The sequence below is a fragment of the Mytilus galloprovincialis genome, chromosome 2 (genome assembly GCF_965363235.1).
Source record: "Mytilus galloprovincialis chromosome 2, xbMytGall1.hap1.1, whole genome shotgun sequence".
Lineage (NCBI taxonomy): Eukaryota > Metazoa > Mollusca > Bivalvia > Mytilida > Mytilidae > Mytilus > Mytilus galloprovincialis.
The window spans coordinates 72,634,386-72,662,266 of record NC_134839.1 but is presented as its reverse complement, the minus strand read 5'-3'; the positions used below and the strand labels follow the sequence as shown (position 1 = coordinate 72,662,266).

The 27,881-nt window shown below is 30.1% G+C and overlaps 1 protein-coding gene across 5 annotated transcripts; it reads left to right on the top strand.

Moving 5' to 3' along the window:
• Positions 1 to 27,881, top strand: LOC143064330 (limb region 1 protein homolog). Of its 5 annotated transcripts, XM_076237086.1 has the most exons (16): positions 1 to 189; positions 2,703 to 2,796; positions 6,013 to 6,043; positions 9,312 to 9,451; positions 11,152 to 11,255; positions 11,750 to 11,876; positions 12,307 to 12,375; positions 13,423 to 13,487; positions 14,013 to 14,103; positions 17,508 to 17,576; positions 19,103 to 19,189; positions 19,641 to 19,717; positions 20,412 to 20,489; positions 21,662 to 21,738; positions 22,127 to 22,284; positions 22,602 to 27,881. In XM_076237086.1, exons 1-16 carry the CDS (start codon positions 124 to 126, stop codon positions 22,838 to 22,840), a joined length of 1,572 nt encoding a protein of 523 aa, XP_076093201.1. In that variant the 5' UTR covers positions 1 to 123; the 3' UTR covers positions 22,841 to 27,881. The 5 variants fall into 5 exon arrangements, with proteins under 5 accessions (XP_076093201.1, XP_076093202.1, XP_076093204.1 ...); XM_076237087.1 differs by lacking the exon at positions 17,508 to 17,576 and having other exon boundaries at positions 3 to 189; XM_076237089.1 differs by lacking the exons at positions 1 to 189; positions 2,703 to 2,796; positions 6,013 to 6,043 and having other exon boundaries at positions 9,368 to 9,506.

The window sequence follows — 27,881 nt, the reverse complement described above, 5'->3', positions numbered from 1 at the left end:
GCTAACAATGCATGACGGGTAATTAAACAAAAAAAAATTGCGGAATGAAAACAATGTTTCGCATCAAAGAGCATGAAAATAAGGCGTGAACTAAGACCTTTTACCTTTTTACTTGTATAAAATATGTCAGAAGATGTAGATGTTGATCTGAGGGAACAAACATTCCACAATGCAGTTCGAGAGGTTATTGTAAGTATCCGGGGACTAAGAAAAAACTTTTTTCTTCTGCGCTTTCGAATGAATGACGCTAATAGCGATACAGTATCAACTGATGTATAAATTTGAACTGGTTGTTCAACATGTAATAGCTTTAACGTGCTATTATTTCGAAGAAAAATAATTACCTCCCTTTAACGTTTTATAATAAAATTATTCCTTTCTGAGTAAATTATACCAAGAATCTACATGATTTAAATTACTCTATACACCTTATCGCTATTTGACTGCCGTTACTGGATATCACACAGGTTCCCGTAAAATTTTGACGTCTTAAAGCAAAATATCTGACGCCACAATGGAAAAGTGATTGTTGTATGCGTCAAAAGTTCAAGCGGCCGGGATCAGCGATAAGGTGTATACTTACACTACGTACATACATATGTTCATATATGTACAGTAGCATGGGTAAACTTTGAATATATACAAGTAGTTTTGACAAAGTTGTTGATGTCCAAAAAACATTAACCACAGATGATTGATATGTCTCGCTTTTGCAACATATTAGTAATTACTATTAAAATTTTGCAAGTTTGTAAAAAAAAAAAAAAATGCTCTGATCTCAAATCTCAGAAGGCAAAGAGAGTCATAATGATTGTCTGTGGTCAAGTATTAGATCCACTCATAACAGAAAAACTAAAATAAACTAGAAATGGTACAGATGTGTGCTGCCTGTTATATGTAACGTTATGAAACGTAAATGTAACAAAAAATTCGTTCCGGCGTGACATTTGTTCCGCCGGAACAAATATCATAGGAAATATGTTCCAGCACTATAAAATTTGTTCCGGAACTAATATTTTAACCAAGTGTGAAATAAGTTCTGGAACAAAAATCACAGCACTATGAGTTTTGTTCCAATATTAAAATTTAAAAAAAAAAGTGAAATAAGTTTGTGTGATATTAGTTTTGAACAAAGGTACCGGGTATTTCATAGAAATCAGTGAAAATGTTCTGCTCGAACATATTTCATAGAAATCAGTGAAAATGTTCTGCTCGAACATATTTCACAGAAAATAAGTACTGTGCTTGCATGGGGTACATTTGCAATTGAAGGCATGACTGTAGGAAGAAGATAAGAAATAAAAGCGATGATGATGTTTCATAATTTGTATTTATGTTTATATATATGTGGTATTCCACCTCCATGTTTCTTGTTGATCCGTCATGGGTGTTCTAATCATACATGTACTTAACTATGGTCATTGCACAGTTTTTAAAGAATGTGTCTTTTGTTTCTATATGTCTTTTAATATAATTGATCAGTCACTTTGTCCTTTTTAAAAAAGTACAAATGTTCATCTTTATCATGTTTAACTATTTTCATGATTTTTCGGAATGACTTTTATTATTTTTTTCTTATTCTACTCTTTCCTGGTTCATAAGTGTCATTTTTAGTATTATTAATTGAGTATGTTATATATTAAACTTTTGCTTTACTCCACATGATCCAAATTGGATGTGTACACTTTTTATTTATTACCTTATCAATATAATACACACTTTTATAATGACTTTAAACTCACTGATAACAAGCATGACAAGTGCTCAGTTTACAAGATAACTTGTTTAACCAGTGGAACATATTTCATAGACAAGGAACTTATTTCACCAGGTGAGGAACAAATCTCACAAATCCAGAACTTATTTCACCAGGTAAGGAACAAATCTCACAAACGTAGAACTTATTTCACTAGGTAAGGAACAAATTTCACCAACCCAGAACTTATTTCACCAGGTAAAGTGTGAAACTTATTTCATATAGATGGAACATATTATATAGAAATTGTCTGTGAAAAAAGTTCTCCTAGAACATATTTCCTGTGAAATTAGTTCCACTAGTACTGAACAGTGATATCAGAACAATGCCCAATCATTTCAGAAAATATCTACCTCAAAAGAAAGTTACAAAAGGTCATTTTTCAAAGTATAATAATCCAAAACAATTTATCTGCTTTACTGGACATCACAAAAGATCTCGTAAAATGTTGACGTCATAATAGAAAATATATGTCCCCATAATGGAAAAGTGATTGTATGACGTCAAAAGTTCAAGCGGGACAGAGTTTCAAATAGCCATAAGGTGTACAGAACAAGTTGTGGTAGCATGTCAAACAATTCAAAATTTTAGAGAACAGTTGACACCATGAGACAGCACAGCAGCCTTTTGAGGCACAAAAAAACACCTTGACAGACATATATACATGAAAGGCAGTTTGGAAAATGTTTTAAACAAGAGCATTTAAATTGGTATGTTATAAAGCATTGCCTTCATGTCATAGTAGGGATATCTTTCCAGCATGTTCCTTAATTTTCATTAACATTTAGGTTTGAAATTATTCACACTCTGACATATTTTGCTACTCATGAGATATTGTGTTAAATTATTTAAGAAGCCTGTAATTAGAAATAGTATGTCTTGAACTCTTCAGATATAAATTATACATTTTCATATAACATGTATAATTTGATTGTTTTTCTTCCAGATTTTCCTGTTGTTATTTATTCTGTTGTATGTGAGTTCATATGTGGTCCTGTGTTATTTTAAGAGAAAAACAGACAATGATGAGATGTATGCAGGTATATTTATAAGTAGTGACTAAAACAAACATGCCAAATGGAATTCCAACTTTTTTAAACAACTCAAGTGTCTAGATCATGTACATGTAGATGCAGAAGTGTCAAAGACCCTTATTTAGTTAAAAATAACTTGAGGCCAAGGTCTTTTAATTGCATTACCAGGAATTCATTTAAGCAATGCATACCAACAGATTTGCAGTCACACAGTATAACGAAGAAATGAAAATAAAGTATTATGAATAAATTCTAAACATATTTATGTACATTTTGTATCTACAAGATGCCTACATTTCAATCATATTTTTAACTCACCTAGCCCGAAGGGCCAAGTGAGCTTTTCTCATCACTTTGCGTCTGTCGTCGTTAGCTTTTACAAAAATCTTCTCCTCTGAAACTACTGGGCCAAATCAAACCAAACTTGGCCACAATCATCATTGGGGTATCTAGTTTAAAAAATGTGTGGCGTGACCCGGCCAACCAACCAAGATGGCCGTCATGGCTAAAAATAGAACAGGGGTAAAATGTAGAATTTGGCTTATAACTCTGAAACCAAAGCGTTTAGAGAAAATCTGACATGGGGGGTCAAATTGTTTATCAGGTAAAGATCTATCTGCCCTGAAATTTTCAGAAGAATCGGACAACTGGTTGTTGGGTTGCTGCCCCTTAATTGGCAATTTCAGGAAATTGTACCGTTTTTTGGCTATTATCTTGAATATTATTATAGATAGAGATAAACTGTAAACAGCAATAATGTTCAGCACAGAAAGATCTACAAATAAGTTAGTATGACTAAAATGGTCAGTTGACCCCTTTAGGAGTTATTGCTCTTTATAGTAATTTTTTTACCAATTTTTCTTATTTTTTTCTAATCTTTTACAAAATTCTTCTCTAAAACTACTGTTCCAAATTGAACTATACTTGGCCTTAATCATCATTGAGGTATCTAGTTTAAAAGTGCAGTGACCCAGGCAACCAACCAAGATGGCCACCATGGCTAAAAATAGAACATAGTGGTAAAATGTAGATTTTGGCTTACAACTCTGAAACCAAAGTATTAAAAGCAATTCAGACATGGGGATAAATTGTTTTGCAAGTCAAGATCTATCTGCCCTGAAATTTTCAGATGAATCTGACACCTGTTTGTTGGGTTGCTGCCCCTAAATTGAAAATTTTGAAGGAAATTTTGCTGTTTTTGGTTATTATCTTGAATATTATTATAGATAGAGATAAACTGTAAACAGCAATAATGTTCAGCAAAGTAAGATCCACAAATAAGTCAACATGACCAAAAAGGCTGTTGACCCCTTAAGGAGTTATTGCCCTTTATAGTCAATTTTTAATAATTTTGTAAATTTTGTAAATATTTGTAAATTTCAACAAAATATTTTCCTCTGTTACTAAATGGCCAAGTTTGTTATAAATTGAGATGATTGTAAGAAGCAAGAATGTTCAGTTAAGTAAAATCTACAAACACATCACCATCACCAAAACACAATTTTGTCATGAATCCATCCGTCTGTGATTAATATGCACATAGACCAAGGTGAGCGACACAGGCTCTTAAGAGGCTGAGCCTCTAGTTATAAAAGCTGCTGTGAACTTGACCTTTTAACTAGTGACATAAAAGAATTGAACCTTCCAATAACTAAGGTCAATTATGACTATTTTTATTTTACAATTTTCAAAGATGGTTATTGGTAACATGTCTGTCTGTCACAAAATATGTACATATATTGTACATGACAAATTAGCACTATATTTAACTTTGGTGCATAATTCTTTTGTTGGTATCTATAATACTAAAATTACAAGGTCCAATTTGTCAGCCGTCATCACGTAAAAACGACGAATCACAGAATTCAACTTTATATATAACTAATATAGTACAAAGGTGTAGATTAAAAATTACACCACTCCAGGCCCTTTTGTTTTCCACGTAATTAATATTGCCAATAATTAAGAAGTTCCGGGTCGAGTCCGCTACTGATACCAATAGTTTATTTACCTGTTACCTATTACCTTATCTGTACGTTTCGCATCTGACAGGCGCACCACCAAACGTTGTATTCAGGACTAATATGCTATATACACGGGTCATAACCACAGGGTTGACACTACTAAATTGTCAAATTGTTACCTATTGTAGTATTTTAATCAGTAAGACTTTCTAAGATAACAATACGAATACTAAAAATCTGGACTAAAAATAAGGCGTATAGGTACAGTTTTCAATTTGTTAGTGGGCATGACGTAAAACAGCAAAGCAAAGAATTCAACTTTATTTATAACTTATATAGGACAATGCTGTTGATTAAAAAATACTCCATTCCAGGACCTTTTGTTTTCCAAATAATTAATATTACCAATAACTGATAAGTTCCAGTTCAACGGGTTCAAACAGAAAGACTTGAAAGCAGAGAAAACTGTGTATCTTATAATTTGTCAGCCGTCATCACGTAAAAACGACGAATCACAGAATTCAACTTTATATATAACTAATATAGTACAAAGGTGTAGATTAAAAATTACACCACTCCAGGCCCTTTTGTTTTCCACGTAATTAATATTGCCAATAATTAAGAAGTTCCGGGTCGAGTCCGCTACCGATACCAATAGTATATTCACCTGTTACCTATTACCTTATCTGTACGTTCCGCATCTGACAGGCACACCACCAAACGTTGTATTCAGGACTAATACGCTATATACACGGGTCATAACCACAGGGTTGACACTACTAAATTGTCAAATTGTTACCTATTGTAGTATTTTAATCAGTAAGACTTTCTAAGATAACAATACGAATATAAAAATCTGGACTAAAAATAAGGCGTAAAGGTACAGTTTTCAATTTGTTAGTGGGCATGACGTAAAACAGCAAAGCAAAGAATTCAACTTTATTTATAACTTATAAAGGACAATGCTGTTGATTAAAAAATACTCCATTCCAGGACCTTTTGTTTTCCAAATAATTAATATTACCAATAACTGATAAGTTCCAGTTCAACAGGTTCAAACAGAAAGACTTGAAAGCAGAGAAAAACTGTGTATCTTATAATCGACATGACTTTATCAGATGACAATACTAATACTAAAATAAGGCTTGCGCATAGTTATATACTTTAATTCAGTCACGGACCCGTGATATCACGGGTTTGTTCTAGTTTTATATATTATTCTTTTTGTAGTTTTACAAATATTATTCATATTTTGTAGGAGAGGAAGATGCAATAGTATTTAGAATTTCGTAAGTATATGTACAAAATGTACTAAAGTGAGAAATCGCCAATGCAATGATTTATGTCAAAGTTGGTTTATATATTTAACAGACTTTTAAAAAGAAAACTGAAAAGATATAGTATAGATCCACAAAAATATATGTGCAAAACAATAAAATATTGTGAATTTTTCATTAAAGGGAAACTTCGCAAAAAAATCAAAAATTGATATTATGTTTATTCTGTATAAAAATGCTCAAATTCATAGATATTAAAGTTTTATTCTGCTAGATAAGAGATCACCATCGATTTTAAATTTAGAGTATCAATTCTCTGCGGTCAGCCATTTTGTCACCTTCTCCGATTTGCAGTCACGATATGTCTAAGGACCAAAACTACAGTAACCCGATGTAGTCGTAATTGCGTGTCGATATCTCGTCAATCGTACGGTTGTTTTATCCGACTAGTTAACTAACTTGATTCGGAAAATTTTCTTCTTTTTTTTTTTAAATAACCATGATCTGTTATTTTTAGACTGATAATATAGGAATTTAAAAGTGAAAAAGTCAAAATTTCAAATCATAAATAAGTCTTCCGTGAAACTTGAATTGTTTTCGGAAATCTAATTAGTTCATAATATTTTTATGTAATAAACTTTATTCAAATAAATTAGGATCTTCGCTCCACTGATCACCCGCATGGCTAAAGGTATTACTCCCAAAGATATTGTAGGGGGTGTGAGGTGACACGTCCAGGTATTCAAGCGATTTCCTGTCGAGTTTGCAAATTCATGCATCGTTTCACTTCTTAGTGTATTGATCAGTGTACACGGCCGATAACTTATAACTTTCCATTTCGAACTATTTGGTGTATAATATACATCTCTATCTTGCGTGTCCGAAAGTGATATTACTAAACTCATACGCTTGTTTATGAATAACATTTCTGGTGAAAAGAAAATTATTTATAAAAATATAAATACATTGTAATACCAAAAAAAAACCAAACAGATTTGATGAAATAAAAATCTGTATACGTATTTTTTCCTAGGGTAAATTTGGTAAAATGTAATATATACTCGTTGTCAATGGTGAAGGTCAGAAATATTGATTTAAAAAATGTACGCACTTGTCGACCATTCGTATATACGCCTGGATTATAAGTTACGGACCTATAGAGCAAATTAAAACATATACATGTATACATAGAACATAAGAAAGAAACATACATTTTGCGTAAATTGGGTAAAAGTTTTGTAAAATGACAAGTCCACGTATGCCAACAGTATGTAATCATCAAATGACGATAGACTATAGTATATCAAAAGAAGAAGAGATTTAAATACAGGTCGATATATAACTTTATTTGGCTCATCGAAGTTATGGACATTTATATATCAATTAGATTGTTCTCGAAAAAAGGAAGAAATTCACCATCATCACAATTGTTCCGACATGCATGTAATATATACGCAACTGGAAGTACACTAATACCGAGGGATGTGAATATTTTCCAGGAAAACTATAGAGTATCAAAGTTTCAAATCAATTTCGGGATTTATTTTCTCTCTTGATATTCAATGACAGCAATTTAAAGAATAAACTGCTTGTCCGTTTTAGTGGTATTCTTGCCAGTTGAAACAGACTTATAATTACATTAAAAAATAGGGAAAGATGACATTTAATTCGTTCAATTTTTTTTAATACATCGTTGGTCAAATAGCTAAAGTATTATATATAGTTACGGTGTGAGACAAAGAGTATTTTAAGAAGGACATTCCCGATTATGTATAAATTTTGTTGATGTTTTTCACACTTGAAAAGCATATCTGTTCGTAATTTGTTGATTCCATTCCAATTAGATCCTTTAATTTCCTGTCAATTTTTTAAAACATCTTTTTTCAAATATCTGAAGTATTCATGTGTTGTGAGATTTAAAATATTTTGATGAGCAGTTTAATTCCTAAATAGGTAATTAAAGATCACTTTGGATGGACTAAATTATATAATTGCAATTGTTAATGATCTGTTTGAAATATTTAAGGCTGCCGTTCCTAATTTGAAATAGTACAATTTTTAGTTCATAAACTCGTGTTTAGAAGGCTATTTTTATTTATAAATTCTTCAATTAAAATAATTCAGTATTTTATCGTTACTAAAGTAATCAAAAGTCATAATTCATTAAAAGTGATCTTATGCAAAATATAAAAATATACAACAGATATCCAGTTATTGTGCGATCTTATTATTCCCGTTAATTAATTTTAATTTTTTTTTTTTTACATTCATGTGTCTGAAACTTTGTCTGACTCCCGTTTATAATTGATACGAAATGTTGTTCACACCTGAAATGCCAGTGAACCGTGACGCCTAGATTTCACTGAATGAGGATCAAAAGATTAGAATTACATAATGCTAATCTTTTAATTACCTTGAGTTAAACTACGCATTCCACATTCTTTAGGTGTCACAAAACAATACACATTTTATTGTTTCCACCGTACAAGCAAGTGAAAATGATTGCTGGAATGAAGCAAAAAGGTCAGAATACAAACATGTATTTTTAATACACTATCGATCATGTCAGTTTCGTATGTTTGTTTTTAGAAAGTATTTTTAGAAAAAAAATCATAAAAATGTTCTATTGTATGATTTACTTTTATTATTAAAATTCGTTTTAAAAAATCCACACGATCTTATTTTAAAAGTTGCATGGCTATCACTTATTTTTCGTTGGTTAATAGCTACACCAAAAGTCGTCGATGCGCTTTAAATCGCGTTATTAGATGGTTAACGAACAAGACTTAAATGAGATATTTTCACTCCCGGCATGCATCAAAGACTTAAACTACGTCACATAAGTCAGGAAGTTTCAAAAAATAAAATTAATAATTCCCAATTTTCTTCTTTATTAGATTTCATATCAAAATAAAACTTGGTGAATATGTTTTTTATGGTATTATGAACATAATAAGATGAAAAGTGAAAAATCGCGAATTATCCCTTTAAGAAATATCTCTGTTTTCAAGATGCTACTTTCTAGTTGTATCAAATTAATAGGCCAATGAATGGCAAGGTTATCACTGGAATCATTTGACGTTCCATTAGTCATTACATTTGGAAATTCTTGAATAGAACAGCAGAAGGAATTAAGATCGAACTTTGTGTATATGAAACATGATACCTTATACTATAAAGTACATTTGTGTGAGAACACATAAAAGAAAGAGATTGACAAAGATTGTTATATGTTCCAGGTTATACCTATGTACTATCAGCTGATTACTATATATTTCAGGTTATGGCTATGTACTTTTACCTTGGCAGTATCAGCTGGTGCTGCGTTACTTCTACCAATCTCTATCGTATCCAATGAAGTCTTACTACTCTATCCTAAAAGTTATTACGTTAAGTGGTTGAACAGTTCACTTATACATGGTAAATTATCCTAAAAGTTTTTACGAAAAGTGGTTGAACAGTTCACTTATACATGGTAAATTATCCTTAAAGTTATTAAGTTAAGTGGTTGAACAGTTCACTCATACGTGGTAAATTATCCTAAAAGTTATTAAGTTAAGTGGTTGAACAGTTCACTTATACATGGTAAATTATCCTAAAAGTTATTACGTAAAGTGGTCGAACAGTTCACTTATACATGGTAAATTATCCTAAAAGTTATAACGTTAAGTTGTTGAACAGTTCACTTATACCTGGTAAATTATCCTAAAAGCTATTACGTTAAGTTGTTGAACAGTTCACTTATACATGGTAAATTACCCCAAAAGTTATTACGTTAAGTGGTTAAATAGTTCACTTTTACATGGTAAATTATCCTAAAAGCAATTACGTTAAGTTGTTGAACAGTTCACTTATACATGGTAAATTATCCTAAAAGTTATAACGTTAAGTGGTTGAACAGTTCACTTATACCTGGTAAATTATCCTAAAAGCTATTACGTTAAGTTGTTGAACAGTTCACTTTTACATGGTAAATTATCCTAAAAGCTATTACGTTATGTTGTTGAACAGTTCACTTATACTGTAACACATGGTAAATTATCCTAAAGTTATAATGTTAAGTTGTTGAACAGTTCACTTTTACATGGTAAATTATCCGAAAAGCTATTATGTGAAGTGGTTGAACAGTTCACTTATACATGGTAAATTATCCTAAGAGTTTTAACGTTAAGTGATTGAATAGTTCACTTATACCTGGTAAATTATCCTAAAAGCTATTATGTTAAGTGGTTGAACAGTTCACTTTTACATGGTAAATTATTCTAAAAGCTATTACATTAAGTTGTTGAACAGTTCTTTTATACATGATAAATTATCCTAAAAGTTTTAACGTTAAGTTGTTGAACAGTTTACTTTTACATGGTAAATTATCCTAAAAGCTATTACGTTAAGTGGTTGAACAGTTCACTTATACATGGTAAATTATCCTAAAAGTTATAACGTTAAGTGGTTGAACAGTTCACTTATACCTGGTAAATTATCCTAAAAGCTATAACGTTAAGTTGTTGAACAGTTCTTTTATACATGGTAAATTATCCTAAAAGTTATAACGTTAAGTTGTTGAACAGTTCACTTTTACATGGTAAATTATCCTAAAAGCTATTACGTTAAGTGGTTGAACAGTTCACTTATACATTTTTTTTGTACATGGTAAATTATCCTAAAAGTTATAACGTTAAGTTGTTGAACTGTTCACTTTTACATGGTAAATTATCCTAAAAGTTATAACGTCAAGTGGTTGAACTGTTCACTTTTACATGGTAAATTATCCTAAAAGCTATTACGTTAAGTGGTTGAACAGTTCACTTATACCTGTACATGGTAAATTATCCTAAAAGTTATAACATCAAGTGGTTGAACTGTTCACTTTTACATGGTAAATTATCCTAAAAGCTATTACGTTAAGTTGTTGAACAGTTCACTTATACATGGTAAATTATTCTAAAAGTTTTTACGTTAAGTGGTTGAACAGTTCACTTATACATTGTAAATTATCCTTAAAGTTATTACGTTAAGTTGTTGAACAGTTTTTCACAATGTAAACTTTGTTACCTTATTGTCAAAATTTTCGGAATAATTTAATTTTAGAAGTATTTTAAAGTTTTACTTATCTTTTGTAGGACTATGGAACCATGTGTTTCTTTTTTCCAATCTGACATTATTCATCTTCATGCCATTTGGTTACTTGTTCACAGAATCAGAAGGTTTTGTAGGATCTCGCAAGGTAATTATACAGATAGTTCACAGAATCAGAAGGTTTTGTAGGATTTCGCAAGGTAATTATACAGATAGTTCACAGAATCAGAAGGTTTTGTAGGATCTCGCAAGGTAATTATACAGATGTTATCAATCTGTAGACTATAACACAGATATACTATCACTCCTGTAACTTCATAGTATTGGTGATTATGTCTATTTTCCTGGGCATAAATTCATCAGTTAGGCTCTGTAAATAGTATATCAATGTCTCTCTAATAATATTATAAAATTGAGAATGGAAATGGGGAATGTGCCAAAGAGACAACAACCCGACCATAGAGCAGACAACAGCAGAAGGTCACCAACAGGTCTTCAATGGTATATATTTAAATTATTGGACATCATCCTTGTGACAAAACACGGAAAAGGGTATTGCTCAATATAATACCAACAGCTGCTACATTGATGAATCCAAATGTAATCCATTATGCATTGATTTATTTTGTCTGATACTTTCAGGGACTTTTAGGGAGAGTGTATGAAACCATCATTATTTTATGTTTGTTGACAATAGTTGTCATTGGACTTGCATGGGTAGCAACTGCCATGTTTAATGAAGATGATCATAGCAAAGAAACATTGTTTGGTAAGATAGTAATTTTCTTTTAAACTGATATTTGAAATGAAAAAAGGACCATGAATAAGTACGTCAAGGAAAACACTCTACATGTATAGATGTGAAAGTGTTAGATTGTTGGTTGCTGAACCTATGCAACAAAGATTTCATGTAAAGTAAAAGTGTGAGAAGCAGGATGAAAAGGTGGAGATGACCATTATTATATCTTGTGTTTAGAATGCAAAAACACACAAACAAGATATATATGTGAATAATAACTGCATCCATCTTATATTAAGATGAAACATAGTATACCAGTGAAAATGCTATAAAAATGGTTTAAGCGATGACAAGATTCTGTTAACAAATTATGAAAAAAAAATACATTCTAACATACAGATTTATCAAGTTTCAATATTGTATTATGCTAACTTGTGATTTTTTTTCATTTTTTTTTCAGATGTTTGGAACATATATTTACCATATTTGTATTCATTCATATCATTTCTAGGTGTCATTGTTTTATTGTGTAAGTATTTGATATCATTTTAAACTTATGAAAATCAAAATGTTGACACTGCAATAATCTCTTGGTTTGTCTTCTACATTAACAGAACAGGTTAATTAGTAATTTACTATATATATATCTTGCTTATATAGATTAGTTATTGTCTTATCAATAGTGTGGATATTACGCAAGACATGATCATTCACCTTATATAGATTAGTTATTGCCTTATCAATAGTGTGGATATTACACAAGACACGATCATTCACCTTATATAGATTAGTTATTGCCTTATCAATAGTGTGGATATTACGCAAGACATGATCATTCACCTTATATAGATTAGTTATTGCCTTATCAATAGTGTGGATATTACACAAGACACGATCATTCACCTTTGATTGTGTATGTTTATTATTAAAACAAAATTACTAATTAAAAATAGAAAATTGACATAAATTATTGAACTCAAGTATTCTGGAGATTCCTGGATGATTATTTAAAATAAAGTAAAACTTGAGTTATATGTATTCCATTCTCTAACTTAAGTTATCCTCAACCAATTTTATGAAACTTACACACATTGCTTATTACTACAAAATACAGATCAAGTTTGAATTTTGGTGGTGTCACTTTTACTGTTCTAGAACTATGCCCCTTAACAAATGGGAAAATTGCTGAAATTTTCATTTCCTTTCTCTTACTTTGAAATTTATACACAATACTCATTACCACAAAACTCATATCAAGTACAAATTTGGGTGGCATCACTTGAACTGTTCTTCAGGTTTGTCCCTTTATAATTATATGATATAATCAGATAAACTACAAAGTATTTCTAGATATGTTGTGTAGATATAAAGTTTATGTTCCAACCATGTAATTCCCCGACTTTGCATAGAACACTTCAACAGAAATCCAAGAAAATTGGTAACCGGCAAATGTTAATGAATCCACAATTATTGGTATGTAACAGACTTACAGTCTAAAGACTGTTTATATCTATATATAAAACATTAAGAAGTAAGATTTTACATAATTTATTACAATTTTACAATAATTTTTCAGTATGTACACCAAATGGTTTTGCCATACTTTTTACTGTGATAGGACAATTGGTTGTTAAACCTCAGGTATGTTAAATACTCACAATCTGGGTGACAATTTTTTTTGTCAATAAAGATTCAATTACATAAAGAGGATGTGTAATTTAAACATGTTAAAGTTTATTCAAATGCATGTAGGTAATATTCTTAAAACCAATAAAAAATAGGAACTTTCACATGTTAGCTGCCTAAAGTGTGATACTAGTTCTAGTAAAACATATGAATAGAATGCTTACAACTGTGCCTCTTATATTATCTGTAACATTTCTCTGAAAGAATATCATAGACCACTGTTGCTTTTACAGTTGTAGAACAGAACTCACTTTTGGGTCGCACAATTTACATTGGTTAAATGTATCATCTCGTTTATTTCTTTTTGATAAACATGTAACATTGGTTTTAAACCTGGACTAAACAGACACCATTAGAAAAATTCATATTCAGAGAGATATCAGATCTATGTCTTTTCTTTTAAACCTGAGAATTATGGCAATTATTAATATTTTTTTTAGCTAGTAGAATTTAATGAATGCATTATTGGCTTACTTTCAGTTTTTACGAGATATAGAGGACGATTTATATGCAGTGCAATTACAAGAAGAAGATATACGCAGAAGAATCAACCTGGGAAACCATATGCATGGTTAGTTTTGAAACTTAAGACAGAAAAAGTATTGTTTTCAGAACATGTGAACAAAGATAATGCCTTATAATCATGATTGTGAAATATTTTGCCTCAGTCATTATTTGGGTATCTGTTATGATTACATGATTTTTTAAATCAAAGTAGAGTCAGTTGAGCGACACAGACTCTTGAGAGCTTTAGTTTTTCATTTTTGCCTATTATCTTAAAATCTATAATCGATACAAAGAGACATTAATTTGAAAATAAAAGTCAGCTGACAAGTTCTACAAATATCTTTGCATTGTTGATATTGTCAGCTGACTTTTATTATATTAGAGTTATTGCCTTTGATGATGATTTTTATCATATTTTTGCCTGATATCTTAAAAAATATGTATGATAGATAAAAACTTGAAAAAGCAAAATTAATCAGCAAGACAAGATCTACAATTAAGACAATATAGAGGAAATTGTAGATGTCTCTTTGGAATTATTGCCTTTTAAATTTTATTTTTTGGGGGGGTTTTGCCTTACATGATAAAATTATAATTGATGACTAGACACTCAAATCAGAAAAATGACCAGTAAGACAAGATCTTGTAACAAGTTACATTTCGCTGATATAGGTAGTAGACTGTCAATCTTTATAGGAGTGATATCCCAGCCCCTTAAATAAGGATTTGTTTTTATACCCCACGCAACGAAGTTGCGAAGGGTATAATGTTTTTGACCCGTCAGTCCGTCCGTCAGTCCTGTTTCTTGTCATCGCAACTCCTCTCAAACCACACAACAGAATTTCACGAAACCTTTTCAGATAATAAGGACATACTATGTAGTTGTGCATATCGACAGGAAATTGCGATTCAATTTTTTTTCTAGGAGTTACGCCCCTTTGAACTTATTTACTTTAATGTACTACTGCAACAGTTTGTCATCGCAACTCCTCTCAAACCACACAACAGAATTTCACGAAACCTTTTCAGATAATAAGGACATACTATGTAGTTGTGCATATCGACGGGAAATTGCGATTCAATTTTTTTTCTAGGAGTTACGCCCCTTTGAACTTATTTACTTTAATGTACTACTGCAACAGTTTGTCATCGCAACTCCTCTAAAACCACACAACAGAATTTCACGAAACCTTTTCAGATAATAAGGACATACTATGTAGTTGTGCATATCGACGGGAAATTGCGATTCAATTTTTTTTCTAGGAGTTACGCCCCTTTGAACTTATTTACTTTAATGTACTACTGCAACAGTTTGTCATCGCAACTCCTCTCAAACCACACAACAGAATTTCACGAAACCTTTTCAGATAATAAGGACATACTATGTAGTTGTGCATATCGACGGGAAATTGCGATTCAATTTTTTTTCTAGGAGTTACGCCCCTTTGAACTTATTTACTTTAATGTAATACTGCAACAGTTTGTCATCGCAACTCCTCTCAAACCACACAACAGAATTTCACAAAACCTTTTCAGATAATAAGTACATACTACGTAGATGTGCATATTAACAGGAAATTACGATTCAATTTTTTTTCTAGGAGTTATGCCCCTTTGAACTTATTTGCTTCAATGTACTTCTGCAACAGTTTGTCATCTCAACTCCTCTGAAAAGACACAACAGAATTTCATGAAACCTTTTCAGATAAAAAGGACATACTATGTAGTTGTGCAGATCGACGGGAAATTGCGATTCAATTTTTTTTCTAGGAGTTACGCCCCTTTGAACTTATTTTCTTTAATGTACTACTGCAACAGTTTGTCATCGCAACTCCTCTCAAACCACACAACAGAATTTCACGAAACCTTTTCAGATAATAAGTACATACTACGTAGATGTGCATATCAACAGGAAATTACGATTTAATTTTTATTTCTAGGAGTTATGCCCCTTTGAACTTATTTGCTTCAATGTACTTCTGCAACAGTTTGTCATCTCAACTCCTCTAAAAACACATGAAATTTTGTAGATAATAAGGACATACTATGTAGATGTGTATATTGACAGGAAATTATTATTCAGTATTTTTTCTTATACAATTTTTTTTTCTTATACTTATTTAATTTCTCCAATGACAATGTGGGGATGTGGGGTATGTGAGCGTGCTCACTAAGGTTCTTTAATTTACCCTCTTTTGTGTTTTGAGCAAATACTAAACAAGATAGAAAGGAACTAAACAGACGAAATGATCAGCAATACAAGATCAACAAAACAGAGATTTTTGTCATTAATTTTATTCTCGTCAACTATGTTGGTGAGTGGCCTTTGTTGAATATGCACATAGGCCAAGATGAGCGACACTGGCTCTTTAGAACCTCTAGTAATATCTTCAGATTATTTTTGTAGTGTCTGTAACTCAGTGATTTTTTTTATTTCTTAGTCCAAAAAATTTAATTTCTTTTTCTTTTTTCAAAATCTCATGTTTTTTCTTTCTCTAATTGATTTATACAATGTATACAATGTATACTAGCATGTAGATTTGTTAGAAAAAGCAGCCAGTGTGTAGTGTCCACAGCCATCCATATTTCTTTCTTTCTCATAATCAAATGTAGGTCAATGATTTTCTTTTCAGAAATATATTTGTTTATCATTCATAGCACCTTCTTTGTTTAGATATATATAGTTTGCACTTTGTAAATACAGCTGTTTCTCATACCATTTTTTATCATTCATAGCATCTACTTTGTTTAGATATAAATATAGGTTGCACTTTGTAAATACAGAGCCACACCTATTTTGGGGAGATATATAATATTCATAGATAATTTGATTTGTTGGCGTACTGGTTCCCTGATTTGATATTTGTTTTAACTCATAGAGACATAACTTGGGACTGTTACAAGTATAAAATCATACAATTGTGATGAAAAATGAATTCTGAAGTAGGCAAAAAGTAAAGGTAGGGGTAGTACAAAATTTTAGTATAAGTTTAAACTTTAGCAAGTTCAGGGCATATAAATGTTGAAAATAGCTGCACAGCCCTATGTTTTGACCTTTGAATAAAATAGTAGTGCTTATCAACTTTCTATTCTAGGATATAATTTTTCACAAAACTTCATTAGTAAAAAAGTCACAGTTTTAGCTGCATAGGAGTTCCTATGGGAGATTGCATTGTCTATATTTACAGAAATGCAACCTTTAAGGTTTTACTTATACAATGTATTTAAGATTTGAAATGATGAACTTGGTCCCATCCATGTCAACATGTCATGTATGTTTACATTGAAAACAACTTTAACTACATTATTTTATTTACAATCATGGGTCATTCTGTTGTTAAAAAATGAAAACAATAAAAAACAAACACACAAACTTAATATGTTACACATGAAAAATTGTTGAGGAAATTATTAACATGAGATCAAGTTAGTGTACATAACTCAAATAACTTACTTAGTTTATTTTAGATATCTTTTATGTAAGGAATACATTTTCTACTCGCATGAAAAGAAGGTCAACTCTTAATGATTTTGATGGTATGTAGTCTTTCATTTCAAGAGAGGTGCTGTTCTTACAATAATCCTTTTTTACTAATTAAGAAAAGGGATGTAATTTTGCAGAATGCTAAAGTTTAACTTTATTCCTGTGACTCTTTGTCAAGCCTGTGACTTCTGTTGCAGGAAGTTCGGCATAGCATACCCGACAACCCTCGCGCTTTGAGCGTGAGTCTCTCATGCAAATGATTAAATTTCAAAAATTTCGAATATTTTTACCTGGAATAACCTGTGTTTGTAAATCTTTGGCTTTTTCATTTCTTTCAATAGAAATAAATAAACAATCTACGATCATTTGAAAGATGTTATGAATTTTCCATCTGTCGTATGTCCATTGTCTTTGACCCAGGGCTTTTAAAAAAAATTCAAGCCAGCCAGACATTTTATATCTGATCCCGATTTTTTTAAATCCCTTAAGACTAAGTCACAAAAGGCAATTATGGTAATCAGATGGCCATTCCAATGATTGACATTAAATTAAAAAAAAACGAATTTAAACTTTACTTTGATATGAATTTGATATTTGGATGAAAACTGTTGAATTGGCAGTGCATCATTCAAAGTGTGCACATCAGCATGCTCATATCTGCCTTAGACTCTTTATTTGTGCAAAATGACATTGTCAAAAACTTTACTCTTGTTTTTAAAATCACGTTTTCCTAAACCGGATGTTGACTTGACAATGGTAAAACATGGACCATAAACGGATATGTAAAATCCGTGTACGTTTACAAAGCACGACTAAGTGAAGAAGCTCTTCCCACTTTATTTCTTCAACAAAATGCTTGAATTGAAGGTTAGATACAGGTATCAATGATAATTTTATCATTTTTGAAGAAATGTAGGATGCATAATTAAATTTCCCACCTGTGCACATGCGCACACGTGTTCTTGTTCATACAACGTAGTTCTGACGATTTTTCATTTAAAACCTTTTTAAATTTTTCATCAAATCATGTTGATAAAGTATTGAAGTAGGGGTTGTTTTGATAGTAATTAATCATCATGTCACTTTTATGACCAGAAATGTGTGTATGTTAAAGGCAAAAGGTTGGGTCAAAAAGATAGTGATTTATGTTAAAATGACCGAAAAAGCCTTGAAAACTAAAAAGTAGATGACCGTTTCATGCTTTGCCCAGCTGGACTTTTACCGGACATTATACAAATGTCCGGAATGTATGACCGTTTTGAAAGCCCTGCTTTGACCTCATTTTGATGGTGTTGACTTATTCAAAATCACAAAAAATAAATTCTAACGTGTTTACTTTTATTTTTTACCTCGAGTGCAACCTTACTGTTTCCTTTATTTTGTTTTAACTCACAACATATAGTTTCAAAAAGTCTAGGCAAAAAGGACTTTGGTAAAGAACCCTGATAATGGACAACTTTATTATTTTGTGTATTTAGATTGGCATTTTAAAAGTTGTCATGTTCATACTATAGTTTTTGCATTGAGGCAATATTTTTGATCAGAATTAATTTACAATCATACTCTTTTTCTTTATCAGTTCCTGGGAAGATTGCTAATGGACATACTAGCCCAGACTTACTACAGCAACAGTTACTTGATGTTCAGAATACTATCTCTGTTTTAGGTAAGAATATTGTTTATTTTGTCTTCAGATTCTTCAATAAAGCTGGAAGAAATTTATTAATTTATCAAATTTTACAGAAAAGCAAGGATAAAAAGGAAGTTTAGCTTGCCACATATTATATCTAGTTAATTAAAAAAAAAATATCATAATATCCAATCATGTACTGCATATGTCTTTTGTAGGATATTCGAGAAAAGTTAATGTCCTTGCTGTAGCACATGTAGCATTAAGTTTTACCCTTATCAGTCTTTTTGTTCTCCCATACATCTGTACATCCAGAAATTGGTTTTCTTTCTCTAACTTTAGTTTGCCTCAATCAAATACACAGTGCTTGTTACCACCAAACTCAGATCAAGTACGAACTGCAGTAGCGTCACTTATACTGAAATTAGATTATTTATCAAGAAGGGAAATGCACCAGAATTTTAATTTGTTACTAATTTTATTCCAGAGAAGAAAAAGAAAGTATCACCTTGGAGAAGAAACCTGGGTTATCCTTTAGTTATGTTGTTGTTATTAGTTTTAACAGTAAGTATATAACTCTAAGGCAATCATAAGATGTTATTATATAGCATTTTGATATCACACCATGTGATGGGGGTCTGTTTTAAGAGTGAAATATAAGAAATGCCATATCATAACCAGCTGATTAAAATATAAATACTTCCATAAGGACAGGTATACGGCAAGTTTTCGATATGTTAAATGAACTTTAAATCTTTCATCAAACAGGTCTCCATTACAATTGAACAGAATGACTTCATTTTGTTCGGTAGATTTCCAGTGATGAGTTTAAACTTTCGCCAAAATTTGAAGGGAATTTAACAAAAAAAGTGATAAAATGTTGACAACAATTAATATGGGTATTTTTACATGCCCCCTTCCCAATCAAAAGATTACTCATTTGAGATTTTTCTGATAATAAAACTCATCTATGGTTTCAATGAGTGAAAACATTTGTCCAAGCTTGAAGAGGATATGGCACAACAAACTGATAACAGACAGACTGATGGACAGGTTAAAACATTGTACCCTCTGCAACTTCTCTCTGAGTATAACTAATGTCTTATCACAAAAATAAGGATGAAAGATTTCTGAAATCAACTTTCCTTTTAACTTTTTAACAAACTATTTCAGGTTTCTACAAATTATCAGTCTGTGCCTAAATATGTTACTATTTATACTAAGTTGATAACTACCATGATTCTTTGTTTCTTTACAGGTATTATGTTTACTTATGGTTGCCCACAACTTTTTTGAATTGTTAGTTGGTATAAAAGCATTACCTGTCGGTGCTAAGGTAAGGTCTATATTCTTATTTACTTATATAAAAATGCAGCATTTAAAAAAAAATGTATATGAGATTAGCATTGCTAAAACGGTTAGGTCAGAAATATTGACAATTTCCAAGGAAAACTAACTATTTGATCATAGTATTGCTATCTGGATCAACTTCTGCATAAAATACAAGTTATATCATCAATTTGAACTATTTAAAACATGGTATGGCACACATTACTATCTATTACCTCTATTAGCTATTGCTATATGAGTTTTCTTCCTTTATGTTGCTGTTCAAGATGGTAATTATAATTATTACATTGGTTGCAATGAATTACATTGATTTTTCAGTTAAATAAAAACCAATTATTTCACATGTGAAATAAACATGATTATTTCACTCTTTGACGTCATACAACAATAGGCGTTGTCAATATGTCAATAACGGCGGATCAAAACAAATTGTGAATGCGTAGAAAAAAGATATAGTTCCTTTCATGTTTTACATTAATTTCTTTAAAAAAAGCCATTTTAATAAAAAGAATAACTAATTAAAGAATTCAAATATCGAAAAATATTCAACTCGTGACAAAACAACACTGACAATTAACTCATGCACTCTGTGCATTCCTGAATTAATGTGTTGTTCGGTCACTCGTTGAATATTTTTCTCTATTTGAATTCTTCGATTAGTTATTCATTAGTTATTCTATAAATGATTACAAAATTAGTGCTTTTTTTTAGTGTCTTTTGTTTGCTCTTATTAATTGATGAAAGGAAAAAGGAGGCTGATGTTAGATTAGGTTTGACAAAATGGTTTCTAAATTCATCACATACATAAATAAAAGCAACTTTCAATGATATGGACATACACATTGAAAAATAAAATTTGTATTTTTATATAAAGAATTTGAATTCTATAAATTCAGTAATTATTTTGCGCATTTATTATTGTTTTTTTTGAAGACTGGACAAAAATGTGTGATTAATTTTTGCCAGTTTTGAAAAATATTGATGCAGATATTTGTCTCAGATATATGAATGTGAGTTCTTATTATTGCGATAATCACTAAATTTGCATTATTCATCATAATAAAAACCTCACAATAATTTCTTAATTGACTGTATATGACTTAGATGTAGTTTTAAATTGTTATTTAATTCTATAACATATGATCTTTATATTTTCAGGAAACAGTTGTATTGGGGATCTCTTCTCTGTCCACATTAGGGTCAGTTGGAGCTACCTTAGAAATTGTTTTAATTTTGTATCCTTTATATTGGTACCAACATACAGGGTATGTTCACAAGTTTTATAAATACTTATACTTCCACAATGTGATGAAAAAGGAAGAGAAAAGGCATAAACAAAATGAATGGGAATTGAATTTTAATTCAATAGTTATGGGTAAATGTATTTTAAAAAAAGAAACAACAATATACTGTAACCAAAAATTAATGTCTTTAAATGGATCTAGATGATTTTATGCTAAAATGATAAGGGAAAGGATATTGTTATTTAGAGAGTGCATATTTCATATATGCTTCAAAAAAAAAGTTTAACTGTATAAAATGAGATATGGGATACTTGTGTTAAAAAAATACAACTTTAAGTTTATTCACAGACTATGAAATTAAATCCTTAACTATACAAAGGTATGTTATGTGTGCATCTGTGGTAGGATTTTATAGCTTGCCATTCTTCAAAAGATTACGTCCAGTCCCACATGATACGTCCATGGTCAAAATCATAGGAAACTGTGTTGTATTGCTCGTACTCAGTTCAGCATTACCAATTCTCTCTAGAATGTTAGGTATGACTTTAAAACTACATTTAACATTTTATGACTTAAACTGATATCACTTTAATGGTAAAATTATCTGTGACTATAAGAATAAAGAAAGTAAATTTGTGAAAATATTATATTATATTATAAGGTGAAAATTACAGGTTATTTACTGATGCTTTAAAGGTAGACAAACATTTTGTACTCTATAATTTAAAACAAAACATTTTTTAATTATTTGAAAAGGTGTTTGATTTATATACACAAAGAAACATAGTTCTCTTCTAGTATATGAATGGTCCAGTGTTATTAAGTGTTAAAATGAATTGTATTTTATTTTGTAGGTCTTACAAATTTTAATTTGATTGGTAACTTTGGTAGTATGGAGTGGCTTGGTAACTTGTATATTATTTTAGCCTGTGATGCTCTGTTTGCTGCACTAACAACTTTATGTTTGACTGACAAATTCACAGTAAAAGTGCGTACAGAAATTTATAACCGATTTCTAATGTTATTCCAACGTGATAGTAGGAGAACATGGTCATTTAGTTCATACATCAATACAGGAACGAAAGATGAATGATTTGATGCAGGTTGTGTTTGTTTATTTTAAGTTTTATGTTGGTTTGTTACACTTTGATAATTTAAAGAAAAAACTGTTCTAATTCTAATTAAAACAGATAACTTCAGGATTTGACAAGCAATTCAATGTTAAAAAATTGTTCACATAAGTTTGAACATGTTAAAATGATTTAAAATACATTTTTGGGCATGCTGTTTATTGTTAAGTTTTAGCAATGGAGCTTGTCCAATTCTTTTATACATTCATGGTTTTTAACATATATACAGAAAATTGAGGTTGATAATAACATGAAATATTTAGCAAAAATGAAAAATTTTAAAGAAGAATTTTATATAAGTTGAAACCATATATTTTCTTAAAAAGGATTGCCTCAGGCTAAATAAAGTAGTATATGTGTTTCCAGTTACATCTATAAAATGTTAGGGTAGGTGGGTAGGGAATTTTTTTTTCATGGTTATTTTTTTACATTTCGAGTCCATGGTAGCATCATTCTGACTTAAACAGTGCTTAATGAAAAATGACAATAAAATCTTTAGGGTAGGCTATTTTTAAGACTTAAAAGTAGGGTAGGTAGTGTAACTGGAACCACAAATATATTTTTATTTGGCCTTACATTTCTGCAGTATCTGAATAACAAGTCTATAGCATATTTATTTTGTGTTACAGGTACAGTTTAAAATTAAGTGAGTTAATTAGGAACAGTGTAATCATTAATTCTGACATCATTGTATATGATAAAGCATTTGTATTTAACAGACTTTACAATCATATTGTGTGTAATCAATCATTCACTACGCATTTTGATAATTCGTAATTTACAAAATCCTACAAAATAACAGTTTAAAACTGTTCAGATATAGTGCTAATGTATTTAAAATGGAAGACATTTTATGTTTTTGAGGGTCAGTATTTTTGTTTCAATAAATCCATTACCTTAAGTGTATTGTGTTACATGTTTATGTGTATTGTACTTATAAATGTATTGTTCAATGATGTTTTTATGAAAATGATCCCAAAGTTTGAAGAAGGAAGAAAAAGGATCATTTATTTTTAATTTTTTCAAAGATGAAACCACCATGCGGTATGAAAAATAAAAAATCTGAAATTAATTTAAAAATTATTTATTTCTGTTGTAATAATACATTGAATCTAGATGGACTATAAAAGCTGTTAAAATAGGTTTCTTTGTTTATATTCATGTTACATTTTATACATCAATTTGGTTGTTAGTCGTGTATGAAATTATTTACTTAGGGAGTTTATATAAACATTCCATGTGTATTCATTTTAATTTTTAAATTGTTTTTAATAAAGAATATTGATGGATGCACAATGAACAATGGTTATATTGGTTAATTTTTAATACATTAAATTTTTAATCTGATTAAAGAGAAGCCTGAATTTTTAATTAGTTCGTTTTACTGAAAAGTTTGTTTTGGGACCATGAAAGAAACATATTAATATTTTTTCTATTTTTAATTAAAATTGACAGCATATTTTTGTCACTTGTTTTTGCATTCAAAATCAGTTTCAAGAAGTTATCATTAAACCTTTGACAAAAATTTAAAATATTTCCTAGGTATTTATCAAAATGTTCATTACCGGTATATTGTATCTGCAAACTCAAGTAAAAGTAATATTTCCCCTGTATGATGTGATTTGTCAATCCATGTGTGTCCATTGGTTGCTAGGTCCCATAGTTTCTGTAATTGTGTCCAATTATGTGTCATATTTGTCCAGGTACTATAGAATATCTTTGAATGCTATTTGTACTGTCAGACAATCTTGATCTCTTTAGGGTGTCCTGTGACCGTGTCCATGGTGTAGATTTAGCTTGTTAAACAAGAAAGTTGTGTGAACTAGGAATGTTAAATTTATTTTTAATCAAACATATGCTTATATTATTTATGTGTGAATTATGATTTTATTTTAACAGTAACAATACGCAATGTGCATTATTTTTATGACAATGTTGACCTGTTCAGAATTCAAGCATTCCATGAAAACCTTGATAACATTGATAACTTGAAGAAAAAAATAATGATCTAAGCAAGATGTCAATCGCAAATGTTTAATTTATTTATAATTGACTGGACCATCAAGTTTCTTATCTGTATAGCAGCCGTATTATATTTTTTTTAAGAATAAAGGACAATAGATAAATTATTTTAAATGGGAATTTACAAGTAGATTTTAGTTTTTAAGTTAATGTGGAAACTGGGAGTAGTGCTGAAATGGTTTGAATGCTTTCTTGCCTTGCTTAATTGATCACTTGTTTCAACGTTAATAATAGTTTGTTCCTACAATGTATATAACCAAAGATTGTTTCTGTTTGATAAATTTAGCTGTTTCCTTCATTGTGAAGTCAGGTTACCTACAAACAAAGACAAATTCTAGTCAGTTTGATGCAATTTATATAACCAAATTTAATCTCCCTTTCTTTTTGTAAATGAAAACATACAAGAGGAATGTGATTTTTATGCCGTGTTGTAAAGATGAGGGCAATCAATTTTACTGTTGTACGTCCTTAAATTGGTTTTTGTTCTCCGACTTAAGATTACCTCAACCAAATGTTATTAATCTTATACACAATGCTTATTACTGCAATACTCAATTTGGGTAGCGTAACTCTTGTTCTAGAGTTATGTCCCTTTATAATGTTAGTTGCTAGCAGGGGCATCATGTGTGTCCCATGGGCATGTTCCCCATTCATTTATTATTAAAGGGGTATACAATTTAAACACAAAAATAAAATATGTTTCAAACATTAATGAAGCCAGAACTTTTAATAAATATGTCACTATTAGCAGTCAGAATTATGTCAAAATAAGCTTAAAAACATTGCTGATGTGTTATTGGCTTGCAAGTCAATCTCATTGTGATGGTTGGTCAATGGCATCTTGTCTTGTATACAATTAAAATGCTGATGCATTATAGTGAGTTCATGCGCTGTACATTGTTGGACTTGAGTAAAATAGGTGAATTTTTGTTTACAGCTACGACTCCTGTAAGGCCTTGATACAAGTAATTTTGTTCAGCAGCAAATTAAATTAATTTTAAAATGAATCTCAAAAGTTACTGAAGAGCTCAAAGATATACAGATATAATGCTCACTTGGTTTATGTTTTTGTCTTTAAAGTATTTTAAGCTTAATAACAGTATTTTTAACTGATTAGAGAAATAATTGTTTAAAAAGTGTATTCTAGAATTAATTAGAACAAAATAAAATGACTAATATTGCTAGTAGGTTTGGCTCTCTAACCTCTAAATTGAGATAAAGCTCAAGTATAATAGGGTTATTGTTTAGCATAGTTATTGACAGATACATAGAACCACTACATGTATTTTAAATCAAATATGTTTTTATATAATAATATTTGATCAAAATATTGAACAAAACTTAGTTTTTGCAAGTTGTCAATATAATTGATAATTTCTTATTTTTGTAAACATACATTTTGGACTTATGGGACCATATCTTTATTGTTGTTCAAAACAATAAATATAAGATTGAACATGAAATCAAAGAAAATCTTGTGATATTCCGGTGTCTTTTAAGAACTATATACAGGCTCATGTAAAGGTGGAGTTTTCTGTAAGGTGTATTTCAGCATTTTTAACAAAACAAATATAGTATTAATGAAGAAATTATCTAGAAATGAATATAAAAAAGTTTGATATAAATAGATGAAGATGTTGAGTATTCAGCAATATGACCGCAACTCAAAAACATAAAAACCGTATAAGTAAATTGTATTTATGCTAACTGATATGCTTTGTCATTGTTGATATCAGCTGGTATACTTGTGTGATCGCTTCAAGTAGTAAAGTCATGGAAATATAAATCAATGCCAATGACAATTTGTCAAAGTTCATTTTCCCCTTTATGAAAGCATCAGCAAAATTAAAACAATCACAAAACTAAATATCTGCAGAATTAGAATTATCAAACTAAATTATTGTGAAGTTGGCTAGATATGGGCTAAACACAAAAACAAATGGCCACCATAATAATGTTGGTTAACTGTGCCCAAAGTATGCTGAAGTAACAATGTTAAACTGAGTCTTGATTTTTATATTTACATCCTCAGGTTTACTGCAATTACATTGTCAAATATGGATTAGATTGCTGAATTAACTGATTATTTTCAATATCAGATTTTATTGCATGAAGTAAAACTCTATTAACATGATTGTATATGTTTGTGCACATTAATTGTACTTACCTGAATTTAATCCGTCTAATTATTAAATGCAACAAACATTTTGCCAAAACAATGCAAAGACATTATAACATTGTAAGTACCATGAACAAGTCTTTTTATTTATCATTTTTATATGCTTTTAAACATTTGAATTAATAACAAGTTATGACAATACCTTCATTTTCAAGGGTAATAATTGATATACATCCAAATGTCAAAATCTATTGTTTGAAAATTAAGATATATTTGCAAGAATTTTCATAGTATGAAAAATTAACTAAATTACTATACATTTTTGTTGAGCCTACAACATTTATATGAAGATATTTCAACATTGTGGTTCAGTCTGTGGTTAAATCTTTTTAAACATCAACAACTTTGTTACATGAAATTTACCACAGATACAAAAACAGGAAATTTTATTTTGATTATTAAAATATTCAACCAAAATAGGTCTTAATTAGAACAGGCAAGTGTTTAAAAGAAGGAATTTGTTTCAGTTGGTCAGTAATTTATAGAAAAATTCCTTCCATTATTTTACACAGTTGGTGAAGAATTTTTGTAAGTTTGGCATATTCTTAAAAGTACCATGTAAATAAATAAGTGCATTGAACATGTTCCTTAACATATGTCCCTTGTATGTGAACAAAGATATACATGTATCACATTATAATCACAACCAATGTCATTAATAAATGCTCATTTATTTTATTTATTCTGTGCAATTAGTATATAAAGTTATTATTTTACTAAATGTATTTGTATTGTTTAATTGTTATTTAGCAATATAGAATTAAAAATATACATAAAAAATAATAAAAAATATAGTAAAATTA

What these genes read in the sequence shown, in the direction of transcription:
- LOC143064330 (XM_076237086.1), top strand. Translation starts at nt 124, where the DNA reads ATGTCAGAAGATGTAGATGTTGATCTGAGGGAACAAACATTCCACAAT. An exon ending in CAATGATGAGATGTATGCAG is followed by an intron (nt 2,797 to 6,012) that starts GTATATTTATAA and finishes CATATTTTGTAG; the next exon opens with GAGAGGAAGATGCAATAGTA. An exon ending in GAATACTATCTCTGTTTTAG is followed by an intron (nt 19,190 to 19,640) that starts GTAAGAATATTG and finishes ATTTTATTCCAG; the next exon opens with AGAAGAAAAAGAAAGTATCA.